Source organism: Dendrobates tinctorius, unplaced genomic scaffold (genome assembly GCF_039654945.1).
Source record: "Dendrobates tinctorius isolate UK_male_01 unplaced genomic scaffold, ASM3965494v1 ptg000312l, whole genome shotgun sequence".
In the NCBI taxonomy this organism is placed as follows: domain Eukaryota; kingdom Metazoa; phylum Chordata; class Amphibia; order Anura; family Dendrobatidae; genus Dendrobates; species Dendrobates tinctorius.
In genome coordinates, this window is record NW_027361979.1 from 4,893,877 (window position 1) to 4,913,429 (window position 19,553).

Here is a 19,553-nt window from a genome sequence, read left to right on the forward strand (position 1 = left end):
AACTTTTGAAGGCACTCAGCAGGGAGGTCGTTCCAAACATCTTGGATAGCTGTACGCAGATCTTCTGTTGATATACATAGTAACATAGTTTTTAAGGTTGAAGGAAGACTTTAAGACCATCTAGCTCAACCCATAGTCTAACATCTTGATCCAGAGGAAGGCAAAAAAAACATGCGGCAAACACTTAGCTCCACATTGGGGAAAAAATTCCTTCCCGACTCCACATACGGTAATCAGACTAGCTCCCTGGATCAACGCAATATCAAGGAATCTAGTATATATAACCTGTAATATTATACTTTTCAAGAAAGGCATCCAGTCCCTTCTTAAATTTTAGTAGGGAATCACTCATTACAACATCATATGGCAGAGAGTTCCATAGTCTCACTGCTCTTACAGTAAAGAATCCGCGTCTGTGATTATGATTAAACCTTCTTGGCAAATCTTTTGTCTCTTATGTAATCTCAACAAACTTAATGATAATGAGATTAAAACTCTGTGTGGGCCATATCTTCACTTCCAGTACGCTTTGCTCTTCTTTCTGCAGAAGATTATTCTTAATGGCATTGGCTGCATCTTTGGGGTTGTTGCCCAATGTAGAATGAATTTCAGCCAGTAATTTGCCTCCGTTATTTTATTGCATGTTGGATAAGTATCTTCCTGTATTTTTCGACATTTAGGACACCAATAAATGGACATAATTGAGGGCCATACCGTACGTGCAGTGGTCGGCCAAGAAAGCTTAGTGCGGCAGATGAAAGACACATCTTGCTTACTTCCCTTCGAATTTTGAAAATGTCCAGGACAGCCATCAGCACAGAACTGGTAGGCACCAGTCGGACTCTACTGTTCAGAAAAGTGTGTCCAAAAGTTGTTTTCATGGAAGAATTGAGGCCAAAATACCATATCTTTGACATGAAAATAAAGCCAAGTGATTTAACTGTGCACAAAGTCAGGAACAGGGGTTCAGAAAACATGGCAGCAGTTGCCGTCGACTGATGTGTTCAAATTTAAAATTCTTGTCTGTAATAGAAGGCAGTTTGTTGGCCAATAATGAATGTCTGCAGGCAACAGTGAGGCATGGTGTAGATTTAGCGAAAAAAAACATATTGGTGCTGGACTCGCCATGTTTATTTTGTTGCTGTATTGCTAATATGGGTGGTTGCTGCTTCTCTGCTTGCCCAGAATGAACATCAGACAAATTGGAAAAACTAAACGGCACATTCGTAGGTAAATTTAAAATGTATTCTTCTTTATTAATCCTGGCATTAAAATGGTACTTGTGTTGCTTCATCATGAATACCTCTTACTTATCCATCATGCAATGCCATCAGGAAGGCACTTGATGAACTCCAAATTTATTCCATATCAGGAAAATGACCCCAAACATACAGCCAATGCCACTGGGAATTATCATCAGGAGTTTTGGAAGTGATGATATGGCCCCTACAGAACCACGATCTCAACATCATCGAGTCTGTCTGGGATTCCATGACGAGGCAGAAGGATTTGCACAAATCTAAATCCACAGAAGACCTGTGGTTCTCCAAGGAACAACCTCCCTGTTCCTTCAAAAACTGCATAAAAGTGAATCTAGAAGAAATGAAGTATTGATGCTGTTTTGAAGGCAAAGGGTGGTTAGGTTAGACAATATGTTGATTTGATTTCGATTTCACTCTTTTTGTTCATTAATTTTGTGTGTTCTTAATTGCTAAAAATAAATGATTATCACTTCTATATTTACAAGCATTCTTACATTGCATTATTTTTGCACACCTGCCTATAACTTTTGCACAGTGCTGTATATAAATTTTACAACGAATTGTATTTTCATATACTAATAATATTTTATTCTTGTTCTGGAGTTTTCAATTTTCTGTTATTCTGGCTTTATTTTCTAATATTTTCCTTATTTTCTAATATCTAAATGAGTTTTGCCCATTATAAAAGTAACTATGATCCTAATTTCTATACAAAAAGAACATTCATGCCCCCCAAAAACTAATTGCAGCTCCTTTTCCTCTCTTCTTTTGCTTTCCTGTCTTTCTACTGTCTCCAATTGATGTCTATATCTCCCCCTGCATCATGATAACTCCCTCTATTGGTAAGTGCATATGCATGATTGCTATTACAAAAATAGACATATTTATTGATGATAACATTACAAATTAGATTTGTGTGTATGAAGGGCCCTGTTTATCTAGATAAGGGTTTGGTTGAATGATTGTATATGTACTTTAATATAATTAGTTCAATTTGCAAAATAACAACAATAATACTAATTTGATACACTGATAAAGGGAATCGGTCACCCGTATAAACAGTTTCCACCATCCTTGTGCAGTCTTTAATAGCAATTCTGCAATCCCTTCAAACCTAAGAAAATGGGTTTTATAATTGTTCTGTTCCTTATGCTAACCAGCGCCTAGCGGTCCAATGGACGTTTCCAAACTGTGCTTGGAGGTTCCTTTGTCCCCTCAAACGCCAATTCTCCAGCTTTGAATGACGTGCATGATGTCCACCACATGGCCTGTTGTGACTGCGCATCTCTTGCTCCCTACTGTGCAGGTGTGAGAGTTTAAATGACTCTGTGGATGACATAGGAGACGTCCGCCATCAGGGAGTCTGGATCCGCCCATTGGACTGCTCAGGACCGATTAGCATGTGGAGAAAATAATTACAAAAGATATTTTCTTACCTGTGCATATGAGTTGTGATTTTATGAAGGGGTTCTTGAAGTGCTAAAAGTTGTGGATAAAGTTCATACATGGAAAATCTGGTGACAGGTTCCCTTTAACAAATATAAGTGGTGTATGTACACTCAAGTAGACAAAAACATGGCTGGAATAATTTTAGCGCTTGGGAATAGTTATCCCATGAGTGTTTCATGCCTCTGTGGCATGTAGTCATGTCTCATAGGATAATAACGGAGGTGTGAGTTATTCGTACTTAAGTTTTATGTGTCTTTGATTCAAAAGCATTTACATTTATACAAATTCCACATTTTTGTAACTTTTTTATGTTTGGGCTATGGGTTAACAGAAATAACAGAATTTATGTTATACCTTTTGGGCCTTTGTATTTATCAGATATTGTTAGAAAAGCCATAAATGACCCATTTATTATTAATGTGACTGACAGAGAAAGCCGAGTCCAATACTTGGCTTTATCCAATAGTCCCTTAAGGGCATGTCACACTAAGAGATATCGCTAGCAATATCGCTATAACTTGTGACGTTATAGCGATATTGCTAGCGATATCGCTGTGTGCGATACTTACCTACGACCCGCTCCCCCGCTGGTTATCGCTGATCGCGCGAGAACGTCCTGGACTGTTTCTCGTCGTCAGCTTCCTGCGGCGCTTTCTGCTGTGACGACGAGCGACGCGTGGAGCCGGGCGGGAGGACGCAGGTTCGCCTGGTGTGACAGGTAAGTAGCGACCCCCGTCCCCAGCGATGTCGCTAGTGAGATCTGCCTGTGTGGCAGCTCACTAGCGACCACTGATGTACCAGTGATCCTGACTGCGTCATATCGCTGGTCGGGATTGCTGGTGCATCGCTAAGTGTGACAGTACCTTTAGACAATGTATGAAGCAGAGATTGATCATGCGTACAGCATTCACCTCTGCCACATTCAGACTGGACTTGGCCAAGCCCCATGTTTGAGACCCCTAGAGATCAGTATGTTATATTCTCTCCTATGCACAGGGGATAACTTTAAGAAAACACTACATCTAGATATTAATGCGTAAATTAAACACAAAATAGGTTTGTTAATCAGCATCTCTTTCTGTATGATCCTGAAACAGTTTGTTTCCTGCAGAGAAGGAGGAGGTTCAAAGGATATTCCCATCTCCAAGATCCTATCTCCGTCTGTAGTAGATGTAATAATATTAGTATTAGCAAGTACCTCCAATTGCAAATGTAGTATAGTTGTTTTCTGATTCGTTATGTCTCTTTCTTCATGTGCAGGCATTGCAGGACCTTAGGTATCCATGGTTATGACCACTGATATAGCGTTAGTTAGCTGGTTGCTAGTCGTCGTAACCATGGATATCTAAGGTCCTGCAATGCCTGTACATGGGGAAAGAGACATAGTGAATCAGAAAAACTATACTACATTTCTATTTGGAGGTATTTGTAATATCATTTTTACACCTACAACATATTAGGATAGAATCTTGGAGATGGGAATATCCTTTTAATGTCCTGCAGATCTAAGTTACATTTTTGTCTGTTAAACTGACTGTAGTCCATCCCTTTAACTAAAGGGGAAGGGCTTCTTTATATTTTGTCCCCTGACAGCCATGCACAGGGCAGTGAGGATTAGAATAACATGGTCAAAGGGGTTACCCAAGTGAATAATAAAGTAACTTGGCACTCAACCGAATGATCCTTTTTCAAAATAAGTCTTTATTGTGCACAATACTACAGGGTGCACAAGTAGGTTACCCAGACCCAAGTGAATAATAAAGTAACTTGGCACTCAACCGAATGATCCTTTTTAAAATAAGTTTTTATTGTGGCAGTCAATAAAAACTTATTTTGAAAAAGGATCATTCGGTTTAGTGCCAAGTTACTTTATTAATCACTTGGGTCTGGGTAACCTACTTGTGCACCCTGTAGTAGTGCCACGCTATACTTTACACAAAGGGGTTACCCGTCCGAAACTTTGGTTATTTTTTCGTTTGGGGCTAAGAACTTATCTACAAGTAGTTACTAACTACCCATAAGTGTATGTATTTCTATCCAATAAAATCATGGATAGAACACTTACATGCAAGATGGATGACCGAATGAGGTCTACAGCTGTGTTTATACTGTATGTCAGTATTAATTTCCATCTTCATGATCTGTTTGAGAAGCATAAACTAGTTGCTATGTTTCATTCATACCACTGATTGTAATTAGGTCTACACCTTTACATTGTGTTGTACCACAGAGCTTTACTAACAGCATTACTGAAAGAAAATTTGTTTTAATATATTAATTTACTTGATGTTACAGCAGGGATGTGGAGTCTGCAAGCCGTTGTTCCAACTCCAATTCCTCTTTTTTCCACTCTTTTCCGTCTATGAATCCAGCTAAACCTCAGACTCTGGCTCCTTCATAAATGACCAATAATTCATAATAATAGCAAATTTACCATAAAAGAGTTCACAATTGCGCTTGTACAGGCGTCTCATGTTCAGACTGTAAAAGTCTCGTGTAATAATATGCGCATAGGAAGAAATCATCAACTCCATTTCATAAAAAAGTATAACAAAGCACTTGAGTAGAACATGGTGCTAATCAATAGGTTTTTTTCTGCCATTTGGGCTGTTGTCAAAAAAATAGTGACCTCTCAGACAGTCTGATAGATGAGAGAAGAATGCTCTGAGGTCATGCTAGTGTACATGTCCTCCTAGCAACCCTCTGACAGCAGATCACTGATAATATTGATCTAATGGCCAGTAAACATTATATCACTATTATCTCTGGAATTCTCTCACTATATTATTCTAGCTTCCTCCAAACACAGTAAAAAAATGTAAAAAAAACCCTAAAAAATAAATATTCTAAATTAAAAAAATAAATAAATATAATATGTGAAGGTAAATAAAAAAAATTAATTGTAAAATCTAGCACCTTTCTCCAACCTACTCGAACCTTTTTTTTGCTGTCCCTGCCTGTACATGATAAATGTTATTTGGCCTATATATAACATTTGTCACCTATCCAGTGTCCTATATTTGAATAAAGAATGAATGCTTCATTCACTCTAGCCCATTGCAAGTCTACTAGATTGATAAAGTTTTAAAATGATTAAAATAAAATGTATATGCCGGCATTGGGAATAACAAGTACAACCACATAATTTTCAAAAACTCACGTATTTTCATTTTAATTGGCAACCATGCTTCTCTAAGTGACTTTGAGTAGGACTCACATGATTGCTAAAATGGTGTAGAAAAACTGATGCCACTATTCACACTTTGTTTCTTGACATTTTGAACACAGTCCCGCCACAAAAAATTGTATAGTCATTCATTCCAGTACAAGGCTCAAAGAGGGTTTGTGTTTTGTTCTTTCTTCATTTAAACTAGGATATTAGTTTAGGACAGGAGTTGGCCACCAGGTAGATTGAGGACTTATACTGTCAGCGCTGATGACCTTGGCTTCTTATTCCCTGTTTTACTGATATAGACACCAGTACTGATAGTACAAGCAGTGGTGTCCATAATTGAGAAGAGGACAGTCTCCAGTGGTCTGAATTCTGTTGGATGCAGAGGATCTTGATAATGTCGTAATGGCACCTGGAAGAAATTTGGTCATGGCTCATCACCCAGCTAGTATACACTGATTTGAGCCAAGGTGATTTGCACTGACTGACATAAAAACATTTGCTAAAGCACTGGCAAGAAGGCGGTGTGATCCAGAGCAGTCTGTGAGAAGGATGTGACCACAATTCACAGCAGGTAGACTGAGATGAGACTTGGCCAAAGATTTCACTGTGTATCTGCTATTTTACAACAAAATATTAGTGAATGGGATTGATAAGTTACTATGACAAGCAAGTCATTAAAAATCTTAAGTTATTTTATTTCTTTGTTATATGACCCCACTGCAGGAAGTGTCAGGTGATTCAGGCTGCCCATACCACTGGCGAAATAGGTCACAACCTGATGGCGCAATTGCATCTAGGCTCTAGCATTTCAGAGAAAATGCACTTTGATGATCTCTCCGGGGACTATGACCAGACACCAGACTAGTCTCACTCTGGCCAGCTCCTCATAGCGCTGCTGCAGGGGGTTGCCAGGATTCTCCTATGCACACACAATAGCTGTCAATTGCCTGCAAAGCCAGAGCCACAGGCAGAGGGACCATTGGGGCAACCCGTGCAGCTGCACAAGGGCTAAAGAGGCAAAGGGGGCTCACTTTGACTTCCAAAGCAGCAAGAAGCCTCATTCACAGACACATTATTGGACTGGGAACCCACATATTGTTCTTGCACAGGGACCCTCTTCTATCTGTCCGCTCCAGGTCACAGTGTTTCAGAGAACAATTTACCTGGCTGCAATCACCTAATAGGTTCCCTTTATCTAACATTACATGTGATGTGGCCAATGTCACAGTGTAGCCTTAGCTTAAAATTCCAAGGCCAAAACTACTGTATGTGGCGTAGCCGGGGAGAGGCAGCAGCAAGTATTTTTTATTGTTCAGCCATTTTTCATTCATCAAAGCCCTTTATGCCACAAACCTGGCGTAAAATACTTTGAAAGATAGCAAAATGTTTGTCAATGTAGAGCTACGCAAAAATTTTACAACTTTTGGCATTTTCACTCCAGTTTTAAGTGACTCTGCCGAAACTGGGAGTATCTAGGGGGAGCTGTACACCCCCCTTATGCGGAGTCTTACACTCCCAACATGCAGATAAACTTTATACAGGTATGTAGAGTACTTAGCCCCCATAAAAATCAGATCTTAAGCATAGATATCAGTGTTTAAGAAAAAAATAATTATTTCATATGCAATTAAGTGCTGCCTGAATTCATTTCCTGACCCAAGGTAGGCGCACTGACTGTCTGTACAGGCCCGCTCTCATAGATGACATTGTGGAAGCACCCCTGGGCACCTACAGCTTCAGTGCACACGTACATAGTCTCGGATTGAGATCACACAGTGCTTGCTCTGGGCAAGCGAGCGTTGTCAAATAGGATAAGGTAAAGTGCTCAGATTGCACATTGAGGGGGCATAATGGTACACTGAGCCCTTGGCCATGCCAACAGTGCACCAATGCCCCCTTATGTTAAGATTTTTCTCAGCCATTAAAATATTGAAATCTGTATTGCAGTATGATTTTTATAGATGCTAAATAAAGTACCGTAGTTGAATTTGCATTTTGAGGTGACAGACTTCTTTTAAAGGTACATATACAGGAGACTTTTTTGCCTACAACATTTAAAACTGCATGTGATCTTACAGTACAATTCAAACCAAAAAGTTTTCATAGGTGGAACATGCAAAATAAAAATGTTTCATCTGTAAAAATAACCATGGTCATGCAGTTTTAACTGTTGTGGTGAAAAAAATAATTTAATTGTACCCTTTAAGTGCCAATCTTTCCTTGGAGGCCGAAACACACAGGCAATTTTTGCTGTTATTTTATTGTGGATTTTTTTTTACAAAGATAAAAAATAATGATAATCCTAAAAAGAATCCAGATGATCTTTTTCTCTGAAAATAACTACTTGATGCTGTCTATTTGGCCAGGGTCACAGAAGCGTAGATTCTTTCATGAGAAAAAAACATGTCGATTATGTACAGTAAATGACACGCCGATCAAGCACTGATCACAGTTTGATCAGAATGTTAGCTTACTGTGATCCAATTCTCTTGGATGAGTGAATCATAGCACAAGTGAGGAGAAGATGGAGAACAAGATTCCTACATCTTCTTCATTGTGTGAGTTCACGTAAATTGGACATTCAAGTGCAGTCCAATGATTTCCATGCACCCATAGACATGAATGGGTGAGTGTCATCTGATTTGCACAACAACTCGCAGCACGCTGTGATTATTTTCTCATGCCGAATTGGCATGACGAAAAAAACGCTGATCAGTGCTGCCTCATGCTATAACATTGGTCCAAGTGCTATCCTATAAAAGATCAGATAACACTTGTCCAATGTATACACTAGTGTGAGCGAGCCGTTAAAAAGAGACTTGGAAAAACTCCACCCTTTAAGTATACAGGATTTCTGCATTATTCTTTACCTGCTGGTTAAATTTACTTCTGGATTTATCAATGTGCAAATTGTGGAGCTCTTGTAAGGGCCTGGGAGGGCTATATATAATAATTATCGTATTTTTCGGATTATAAGACGCTCCGGATTATAAGACGCATACCAGATTTACCATACCAGAAAAATAAGAAAAAAATATTTTTTAATAAAATGGTGGTGCTTCTTATAATCCTGGCATCTTATTGCTTACGGGGGTGGGGGCTGCGGTGAAGCGGGATTCCAGGGTCACTGCTAGATGAGGCAGGAGTGGGGTGATGCTGCAGGCCGCAGGCAGGAATGAGGGGGGCGCCGATGTGTGGCTCGCTGCTGCGGGGGTCTTGTGCTGCTGCGGGGGTCTTGTGCTGCTGCAGGGGGTCTCCAAGGGCCCGGCGGTTGCTGGCTGGTGCTGCGGGTGTCTTTGGTGCCCAGCGGTGCTGCTTGGGTGTCCAGCGCTGCCAGGGGCACTGTTGACAATTTGTGACAGGCCAGAGCCCCGACACTTCCATGGTTCAATGTGCAGTGGTCTCCCGGAATATGGCCGCTGCCGGGGGCGGCGCATGCTCAGATGGTGATCTCGGGACCAAGATCTCTAGAGATGAGATCTCAGCGCTGAAATCTCATCTCTCAAGATCTTGATCTTGAGGTCACCATCTACATATGCACCGTCCTCAGCAGCAGCCATATTCCCGGAGACCACCACACATGGAACCGTGGAAGGGCCGGGGCTCTGGCCAGTTGCAAAATGTCAGCAGAGCCCCGGGCAGTGCTGGACACCCACGCAGCACCGCTGGGCACCGGAGACACCCGCAGCACAGGCCAACAACCGGAGACACCCGTAGAGAAAAAACACCGTGAGCACAACTCAAGATGGTGCTAAGGTTAGTTTCCCAAACTGTTTAAGCAACAAATATAAACCTAGCACTCAACTTAAAGGTATTTGCAAGGAGGTTTATTGTAGTACACGAAAAAAGACGTTTCGGTCAATGTGACCTTCTTCAGTTACGTGTGGTATATAGATTGCGTAGAGCTTATAGGCATCTATCAGAAAGGACGATGGTGCTTTAAGTATTGAGGAGAATAATCTCTCTAAGGTAATGAGCTTGTCAGTATATAGGAGAGGGGCAAGCGTGCCTCCAGACGCGGTGTCCAGTGGCCGGTGAACACCGCATCTGGAGGCACATTTGCCCCTCTCCTATATACTGACAAGCTCATTACCTTAGAGAGATTATTCTCCACAATGCTTAAAGCACCATCGTCCTTTCTGATAGATGCCTATAAGCTCTACGCAATCTATATACCACACGTAACTGAAGAAGGTCACATTCACCGAAACGTCTTTTTTCGTGTACTACAATAAACTTCCTTGCAAATACCTTTAAGTTGAGTGCTAGGTTTATATTTGTTCCCAGAGACACCCGGACACCCCCTCATCCCAGCCTGGGGCCTACACCCACGGTATCGGTAAGACATGCACGCTTTCTAAGACACACCCCCATTTTACCCCTAAGTTTGGGGGAAAAAAGTGCGTCGTACAAAGCAAAAAATACAGTATTTACAATTTGGAATAACTCACCCGAACCCTCACTAACAAGTCCTAAAACTTAACTTTTATTATGAATTAAAATAGTGAGGTAAAACTAAACACGAAACGTTCTGTCCCTATATTGCCTAAACTATTCTAATATAGTGTAGAGGCGATATCACTTACTGACACCCCAGGGTGTCAACACTATAAGGACAGTTTTTACTGGAGGACATGTGCTATCACATGTGTTATCCCAAATTGTAAATACTTCTGGATTTAGCTCAAGCAAACAGCACAAAAGTGCCTATAAACTACTTATGTGATTCCAGCCTGAGATCTTAAATTGTCCACATCATGCTTGGAAGATGGCTTTTCAAAGTAAATTCTTGAGATCAACACTTTTGCAGAAATACAATTATGATAATAATTAGTGCTGTTACTGTAATTTGACTTTGGGTGCCCAAATTTTGCTGTCTGTATGTACAAGTAAGAACAGACCATGAACACATTCCCTCATTTTTATATGGATACCAGAAACTTTCTGCTGCTCCATAATTCATGATACAAAAAATATAGCTGAATTCCCTTCTCAAGTAAAAAAGTATTGCATTAAGACAAATAGGCAATGGAGTACACTTATAAAATTCCTACTTTGCTGACAGTACAATTGTACCAAGTCTAATAATGTTCCCAGAGTTCTTTGCTATCCCATAGAGCAGGGGTGGGGAACCTCAGTCCCCAGGGCCATTTACGGCCCTTGATGACCTTTTATCAGGCCCCCGAGCAGATTGTCAGGGACCGCATTCTTGGGCAGGGAGCTGTATTTTGATTGCCACAATCTCATTAATTTCTTCTTGCTCTGTTAGCACACACACGCAGTGTTCACTACTGAACATTGAAGGGCATGCAATGAAAGATTAAGTCATGAAACCAGTGCCAGAGTCAGGATGTACTTTGTGGGCGGAGTTTGTACGGCCCCCGAAGGATGGTATAAATATCCAAATGGCCCTTGGCAGAAAAAAGATTCCCCACCCCTGCCATAGAGTGAATGCCCTGTGCTCGGAACTGGTGGGGGTTTTGTTGATCTGACTCCCAGCAATCAGTAATTTATTCCCTGCTATATATATGGGATAAACTTAGTATAAACCATTTAAGTCTCACCAGAGATTTGTAGCAAAAGGTTCATTCAAATTTTGCTCAAGGGTAATGTTGAGAGATGCATGACATTCAATGACAGCAACCAATCGCAGTAAGCACAAATGCTGACGTCCTTGTACATCCATCAAAATAAGTTACTCTTCTTTTTTTCTGTAGTTTTCTTAGGATGATGATGACGATGCAGAAACTGGATTAACAGAAGGTGAAGACAAGGAAGAGGAGGAAAAAGAAGAAGAGAAGCTTGGAAAGCTACAATTCTCCTTAGACTATGACTTTCAAAATAACCAGGTAACAGCATCCAGGTAAAATAACACTTTTGATGCCCAAAGCAAAGGTAAAATGCGTCGCTCAATTCAAGTGAGCCAGTAATGTTAGCATGTATGTTATACAGTTAGTGTTATACAGTTAGTGTCATGACGCGGGGTCCCGATCGCTGCCATGGAGACCCGATGTTGTCATGACTACATCCGGGTCTCCAGAGCTGTGAAACTTCCTGTCATGCGCAGTGCATGTCAGGAATTCTCACAGCTCAGTGTACAGAAGCTGCAGTGCTGACAGCTTCTATAGCATGCAGATCTGCATGCTATACTGTAGAAGCGAAGAGTCTGTACAAAATGAGTGTCCCATAGTGGGACACAGTGTAAAAGTAAGAATTAAATAAAAAAATTAAAGAATTGTAAAAATATTTTAAGAAATAATAATAAAAAATCAATATTTATGCCATCAATAAAAAAATGTTTAAACAAAAAAATCTAAACAATAAAAGTACACATATTTAGTAGTGCCCATAATGACCCGACCTATAAAACTGTCCCATTAGTTAACCCCTTTAGTGAACACCAATAAAAAAACAACTATGCTTTATCATCATACTGCCGAACAAAAAGTGGAATAACACGCAATCAAAATGACGGATATAAATAAACGTGGTACCGCTGAAAACATAATTTTGACCTGCAAAAAACAAGCCGACATATATTGCTCAATCACCAGAAAAATAAAAAAGTTATAGCTCTTAGAATAAAGGGATGCAAAAATAATTATTTTTTATATAAAATAGTTTTTATTGTATTTTTATACAATATAAATGAGGTATCGCTGTCATCGTACTGACCCCAAGAATAAAACTACTTTATCAATTTTACCACACATGGAACAGTATTAACGCCCCCCCAAAAGAAATTCATGAATTGCTGGTTTTTGTTTATTCTGCCTCCCAAAAATCGGAATGAAAAAGCAATCAAAAAATGTCATGTGCCCGAAAATGGTACCAATAAAAACGTCAACTCGTCCCACAAAAAACAAGACCTCACATGACTCTGGGCCAAAATATGGAAAAATTATGGCTCTCAAAATGTGGTGATGCAAAAACAATTTTTTGCAATAAAAAGCGTCTTAGCGTGTGACAGCTGCCAAACATAAAAACCCGCTATAAATAGTAAATCAAACCCCCCTTTTTCACCTCCTTTAATTAGGGAAAAAATAATATAAAAAAAGTATTTATTTCCATTTTCCCATTAGGGCTAGGGTGAGGGTTGGGGCTATAGTTAGGGTTAGGGTTGGAGCTAAAGTTAGGGTTAGGGTTGGAGCTAAACTTAGGGTTGCGGCTAAAGTTAGGATTATAGTTACGGTTGGGATTAGGGTTAGGGGTCTGTTAGGGCTAGATTTGTAGTTAGGGTTATGGTTAGCGTTGGGATTAGGGTTAGGGGTGTGTTGGGGTTAGGGTTGGAGCTAGAATTGGGGGTTTCCACTGTTTAGGAACATCAGGGCTCTCCAAACGTGACATGGCGTTTGATCTCAATTCCAGACAATTTTGCATTGAAAAGTCAAACGGCACTCCTTCCCTTCCGAGTTCTGCCATGCACCCAAACAGTGGTTTACCCCCACATATAGGGTAACAGCATGCTCAGGACAAATTACACAACAACGTTTGGGGTCCAATTTCTCCTGTTACCCTTGGGAAAATAAAAAAATGGGGCGAAAAGATAATTTTTGTGAAAAAAATGATTTTTTATTTTTACGGTTCTACATTATAAACTTCTGTGAAGCACTTGGGGGTTCAAAGTGCTCACCACACATCTAGACAAGTTCCTTAGGGGGTCTACTTTCCAAAATGGTGTCACTTGTGTGGAAAAAATATGATTTTTTATTTTCACGCCCGGGCGTTATAAACTTCTATGAAGCCCTTGGGGGTTCAAAGTGCTCACCACACATCTAGATAAGTTTCTTGGGGTGTCTAGTTTCCAAAATGGTGTCATTTGTGGGGGTTTCCACTGTTTAGGCACATCAGGGGCTTTCCAAACGCAGCATGGCGTCTGATCCCAATTCCAGCCAAAAAAGTCAAATGGTGCTGCTTCCCTTCCGAGCTCTGCCATGTGCCCAAACAGTGGTTTACCTGCATATATGAGGTATCAGCGTACTCAGGACAAATTGTACAACAACTTTTAGGGTCCAATTTCTCCTGTTACCCTTGGTAAAATAAAACAAATTGGATCTGAAGTAAATTTTTTGTGAAAAAAAGTTAAATGTTCATTTTTTTAAACATTCCAAAAATTCCTGTGAAGCACCTAAAGGGTTAATAAACTTATTGAATGTGGTTTTGAGCACCTTGAGGGGGTGCAGTTTTTAGAATGGTGTCACTTTTGGGTATTTTCTATCAGATAGACCCCTCAAAGTGACTTCAAATATGATGTGGTCCCTTTAAAAAATGGTTTTGTAAATTTTGTTGTAAAAATGAGAAATCACTAGTCGACTTTTAACCCTTATAACTTCCTAACAAAAAAAATTTTAGTTCCAAAATTGTGCTGATGTAAAGTAGACATGTGGGAAATGTTACTTGTTAAGTATTTTGTGTGACATATCTCTGAGATTTAAGGGCATGAAAATGCAAAGTTGGAAAATTGCAAAATTTTCTAAATTTTTGCCAAATTTCCTTGTTTTTTCACAAATAAATGCAAGTCATATGAAAGAAATTTTACCACTATCATGAAGTACAATATGTCAGGAGAAAACTTTGTCAGAATCACCAGGATCCATGGAAGCGTTCCAAAGTTATTACCTCATAAAAAGACAGTGGTCAGAATTGTAAAAATTGGCCTGGTCATTAACATGCAAACCACCCTTGGGGGTAAAGGGGTTAAAGGAAAATTCCAGATTTGGCATTACATTAGTGATTCGCACTGGCCCAGGAATGGTTACCAATCCTTTGACTACGGTCTCACACAACATTCGCGTGTGTAGTGCACATTCATGGTGCGGAGTGGGTGCTCTAGTCCGCTAGCCAAAACCTCATGGACCAGAGATCATTCCGCTGAATGCCCCCTCTCTTTTTACTGTTGGCATAATACTACTCAGACAACACAGGGTGAGGGTAAAACAGTGTGGCAATATTTCATTGAACCACAAAACAGGCAAATAACACATAGAACAGCCCCAGCAAAATACCCAAGATGGTGCAAATTACAGAGTCTCATCCTTCCGATAGCTCGCCGGGAAGAGAGCAGCTGTGACTTTAAAGCTTCCAGGGCCAACTACCCCACATTTGACAAGCAAAGAGAGGAGGTAATGACAAGCTTAGGAAGATGACAGTCCATTGAGGTACGAGGCCAATTGACCAGAGGGTCTCAACCTGAACATCTCCATGAAGTCAGGTGACCGGTGAGTCCAAATCATGACTACCCCAAACGTATCCATGGTTTAGTGATGGTCAATGGAGCAGATCTGTTTTCTTTCACCCGGGGCCGTGATCCCCTAAGTTGGCATCCTGTAGAATGACAAATCTGTGCCCCTCGTGATGGAGCCATTATAGCCATTATGTCTTGGCTGCTGTCCTTTCGAGAGTCTCTAGTTTGTTGGAAGTTTGGATGTCTGGATGTACAGTGGGGCAAAAAAGTATTTAGTCAGTCAGCAATAGTGCAAGTTCCACCACTTAAAAAGATGAGAGGCGTCTGTAATTTACATCATAGGTAGACCTCAACTATGGGAGACAAACTGAGAAAAAAAAATCCAGAAAATCACATTGTCTGGTTTTTTTTCATTTTATTTGCATATTATGGTGGAAAATAAGTATTTGGTCAGAAACAAAATTTCATCTCAATACTTTGTGATATATCCTTTGTTGGCAAAGACAGAGGTCAAACGTTTTCTGTAAGTCTTCACAAGGTTGCCACACACTGTTGTTGGTATGTTGGCCCATTCCTCCATGCAGATCTCCTCTAGAGCAGTGATGTTTTTGGCTTTTCGCTTGGCAACACGGAATTTCAACTCCCTCCAAAGGTTTTCTATAGGGTTGAGATCTGGAGACTGGCTAGGCCACTCCAGGACCTTGAAATGCTTCTTACGAAGCCACTCCTTCGTTGCCCTGGCGGTGTGCTTTGGATCATTGTCATGTTGAAAGACCCAGCCAAGTTTCATCTTCAATGCCCTTGCTGATGGAAGGAGGTTTGCACTCAAAATCTCATGATACATGGCCCCATTCATTCTTTCATGTACCCGGATCAGTCGTCCTGGCCCCTTTGCAGAGAAACAGCCCCAAAGCATGATGTTTCCACCACCATGCTTTACAGTAGGTATGGTGTTTGATGGATGCAACTCAGTATTCTTTTTCCTCCAAACACGACAAGTTGTGTTTCTACCAAACAGTTCCAGTTTGGTTTCATCAGACCATAGGACATTCTCCCAAAACTCCTCTGGATCATCCAAATGCTCTCTAGCAAACTTCAGATGGGCCCGGACATGTACAGGCTTAAGCAGTGGGACACGTCTGGCACTGCAGGATCTGAGTCCATGGTGGCGTAGTGTGTTACTTATGGTAGGCCTTGTTACATTGGTCCCAGCTCTCTGCAGTTCATTCACTAGGTCCCCCCGCGTGGTTCTGGGATTTTTGCTCACCGTTCTTGTGATCATTCTGACCCCACGGGGTGGGATTTTGCGTGGAGCACCAGATCGAGGGAGATTATCAGTGGTCTTGTATGTCTTCCATTTTCTAATTATTGCTCCCACAGTTGATTTCTTCACTCCAAGCTGGTTGGCTATTGCAGATTCAGTCTTCCCAGCCTGGTGCAGGGCTACAATTTTGTTTCTGGTGTCCTTTGACAGCTCTTTGGTCTTCACCATAGTGGAGTTTGGAGTCAGACTGTTTGAGGGTGTGCACAGGTGTCTTTTTATACTGATAACAAGTTTAAACAGGTGCCATTACTACAGGTAATGAGTGGAGGAAAGAGGAGACTCCTAAAGAAGAAGTTACAGGTCTGTGAGAGCCAGAAATCTTGATTGCTTGTTTCTGACCAAATACTTATTTTCCACCATAATATGCAAATAAAATGAAAAAAAAACAGACAATGTGATTTTCTGGATTTTTTTTTTCTCAGTTTGTCTCCCATAGTTGAGGTCTACCTATGATGTAAATTACAGACGCCTCTCATCTTTTTAAGTGGTGGAACTTGCACTATTGCTGACTGACTAAATACTTTTTTGCCCCACTGTATATCTGTATCTAGGCAAAAAAATTGGAACAGCACCAAGAAATACCTTACTGGTGTGCATGCTTCCCCAACCAGTGTTCAATTGGCATGACAGAATAGAAAGCAAAAAGCAGGGAAACAGCACATAAATTTAAAAAAGGTGAACTTTAATGTCCAATGACGTGGCGCTGTTTCAGACATGAAATCCTTTTTCAAGCAATGTGTATAGCAATTATACAAGTATATATATGGTGCACATGTCAACAATTTAGTACATCAATCAAACAAAAAATCATTAAAAATATACATTATATGCTGTGATAGATATATAGTGCATAAAGTGCTCAGTGCATATAAAGACAATTTGTCATAGGACAATATTATTAATTACATACATAACATAGACAGTAATAAATACATCAAATCATCCACAAATATCAAAATAATTTCAGGTGTCACATCTTAATAAGAGTTTAAAACGCACTCACATTTACAAAATACAGTTGGGTGCCTGAACCTGGCGTCCACACAGCCTCATTGCGCATGTCTGTGATGTTAGAATAACATACCCATAATACCAAGTGTGTGCAACTGCGCAATGGGTCACTGAAGCTCCAGGCGCCATATTGGAAAAGGTTCCATTAGCGATATATGCCCATTTAAACTATATAATGAGTCAATGCAGCCGTATTGCGCAGGTATATGAAATCACTCATAATTCTATAGGTGCATATCTGCGCAAAGGAACAGTTAAGCTCCAAAGTGCCATAATAAAGATTTAAATAATAATGTATACCCAAACAAAAAATACAATAGGTAACGAAATATTATCATATAAGTGACAATAAAAAACTCATAAGAAGAGATGGAGAGATTGCAGCATGCTGGGAAAAACCTGAGCAACGAGTATACTCACTCATCACTAGTCAGGACATAAGTCCTAAATTGGCACCCGGGAAGGGAATATCACAACTATTAAGTGCGACATCCCATACCTCTCATGTGGATATGGTGAAATGGGAGGGAGTATGAATCCCCACCATCAATTATGTGACATAATAAAGACCCAAATCCCTTAGTATAACCAATTAAACCTCCTTTTTTACCAATAGTACTTAATAAAAATCTGTCAATTGCACAGAGTAATCCAATACTTCTCGCTACTATATATTAACAGCATACGTATGTCAGTTATCACATAATTAGATAAAAATAGAAACAAGGAACAAAAAATAAGAGAAATCACAGACATGCTCAATGAAAAAATAATAATATAAGAAAAAATAAAAAACAAAGAATAAAAAAATAATAAAAAATATAACCAAGACATGTGAAGTGTGTCAGCCCCAGAAGATGAGACCCAAAACCAAAGAAAAAAAGAATTAGTCATATAAAACAGAACATGTCCATTAATAATAAACATATTAATATAATGAAGATACATCATTAGGTGATCTGATTAAGCTTAAAATCAACGTTGAGACCATGTGGTCTCAGAGTGTTTAATCTTGCTATCCATTCTGTTACGAATGCGATCACCTCCCCTCCTCATTTCTGGTACAGTATCAATGATACGAAAACACAGCTGTTTCTCCATATGAGATTTCTCAGTAAAGTGTTTTGAAACTGGTAAATCCATCCTCCTCTTCCTTATGGTATGCCAGTGTTGATTGATCCTAGTCTTAAAATGTGAAATGTTGTTTCACCGACATACCATAAGGAACAGCGGCACTCCAATAAATAAATGACATATTCAGAGTCACATGTTAAGAAATATCTGATACTAAACTCTTCATTTGTTATAGGGTGAGAAAATTTAGAACCCTTTATCATTAGACAGCAATTAACACAAGATAGACATGGGAAACAACCTTTTTCTGTCAACACCAGTCAATGTGGACTGATGGGACTTCTTAAAAGAACAATTATCAGATTTCATTAAACTAGAACCAATGGTTCGATTTCTTTTATACAAAAAAATGGGTGGTTGTTTATATTCCTCAATATGAGGTAAACACTTATACAACATTCCCCAATGTTTATAAATCACATTTGCAATTTTTTTACTCTCTTCGCAATATGTAGTGACCAAGGGAATGCCATTAAGTTTTTTAACTTGATTCTTTTTCTTTAATAAATCCACTCTGCTTATTTCATCAACCCTATTCATCTGACGTCGCAATAAGTTCACAAGATAACCTCTGCCGGAAAATTTTTGAATCTTGTTATTCCTAGATCTCTTCTGTGATTCAACATCACTCTCAATACATTTGACTCTCATTAGTTGACTAAAAGCAAATTTAGAAGTTTCAGGGCGCTTCCTTCAGAGGATCCTTAACCCAATTTGGAGCAAGATGGTTATTTAGCCAAATAACTGAGTATCTCTGATGTTAAATCAGATGATATTTTATTGGCTAAGTAAAATGCAAAATGTTATAAAAGACAATAAAAACATTAAAACATATTTTGTTATAAAAAAACACAACGCGTTTCGGCCATGTGGACCTTCATCAGGTGTATAAAAAATGATATTGTTGTAAGCTATTTATACCCCATTTTCATTGCTAATAGGTGTGGTTATAATAACTGAGGAACCAATCACTAATTATCAAACTCTTTAGCAGTTAAAGTACGTATATTGTAA

At 39.7% G+C, this 19,553-nt stretch overlaps 1 protein-coding gene across 1 annotated transcript in view; it reads left to right on the forward strand.

The window, feature by feature from the left end:
- SYT2 (synaptotagmin 2) overlaps window positions 1–19,553 on the forward strand; it is a 224,737-nt gene that overhangs the window by 143,740 nt on the left and 61,444 nt on the right. The window contains exon 5 of the mRNA XM_073561058.1: window positions 11,613–11,735. Coding sequence (XP_073417159.1) covers window positions 11,613–11,735 — 123 coding nt within the window. The remainder of the gene's footprint in view (window positions 1–11,612; window positions 11,736–19,553) is intronic.